The following is a 508-nucleotide window of genomic DNA, read 5'->3' as shown; positions in this document are numbered from 1 at the left end:
AAATTAATTATTCAAGTCTCTCTCTTTTTGCAATGTTTGAAAATTTCCATAGTTAATTTTTTTTAAGAACACAAAGGGAAATGTAAATGAGAAATTATTAAACTTTCCAACACATCCAATGAAATCCAAAGATGACTGGTTCAGAGTTTAAGAACAAATTTCATCTACAAACAAATACAGCTATAAGCAAAGAAGGAGAAAATTGGGGGGGTGTAGGAAAGTGAGAAAATTAAATAAAGAAGAGCATATGAGTATATAGATTTCCCAGTTGGATATTCTTTACCTTAAGCCATTGAACATACCTGCAGCTCCTGGAGAGTCTGTTCTACTTTCAATTCTAATGCCTTATAACTTTCAAAAAGAGCATCCTTCTCTGTTTTAAGCTTTTCATTTTCTTCAATCAGTTTCTGGTCCTGTTTAATTTTTGCCAGGCTGACATTAGACCCTAAATTAAAGTCACCAACAGCCAAACTTTCCCTATTAAAAACAAATTCACTCATTTTAAAAA

General features: G+C 31.7%; 1 protein-coding gene across 1 annotated transcript in view; it reads right to left on the bottom strand.

Moving 5' to 3' along the window:
- The window catches only part of STK31 (serine/threonine kinase 31), a 178,608-nt gene that overhangs the window by 105,978 nt on the left and 72,122 nt on the right, over positions 1–508 (bottom strand). The window contains exon 6 of the mRNA XM_012640670.1: positions 303–477. Coding sequence (XP_012496124.1) covers positions 303–477 — 175 coding nt within the window. The remainder of the gene's footprint in view (positions 1–302; positions 478–508) is intronic.

Source organism: Propithecus coquereli, unplaced genomic scaffold (genome assembly GCF_000956105.1).
Source record: "Propithecus coquereli isolate 6110/MARCELLA unplaced genomic scaffold, Pcoq_1.0 Scaffold156, whole genome shotgun sequence".
NCBI classification, from domain to species: domain Eukaryota; kingdom Metazoa; phylum Chordata; class Mammalia; order Primates; family Indriidae; genus Propithecus; species Propithecus coquereli.
This window is presented reverse-complemented; position numbering and strand designations above follow the sequence as displayed.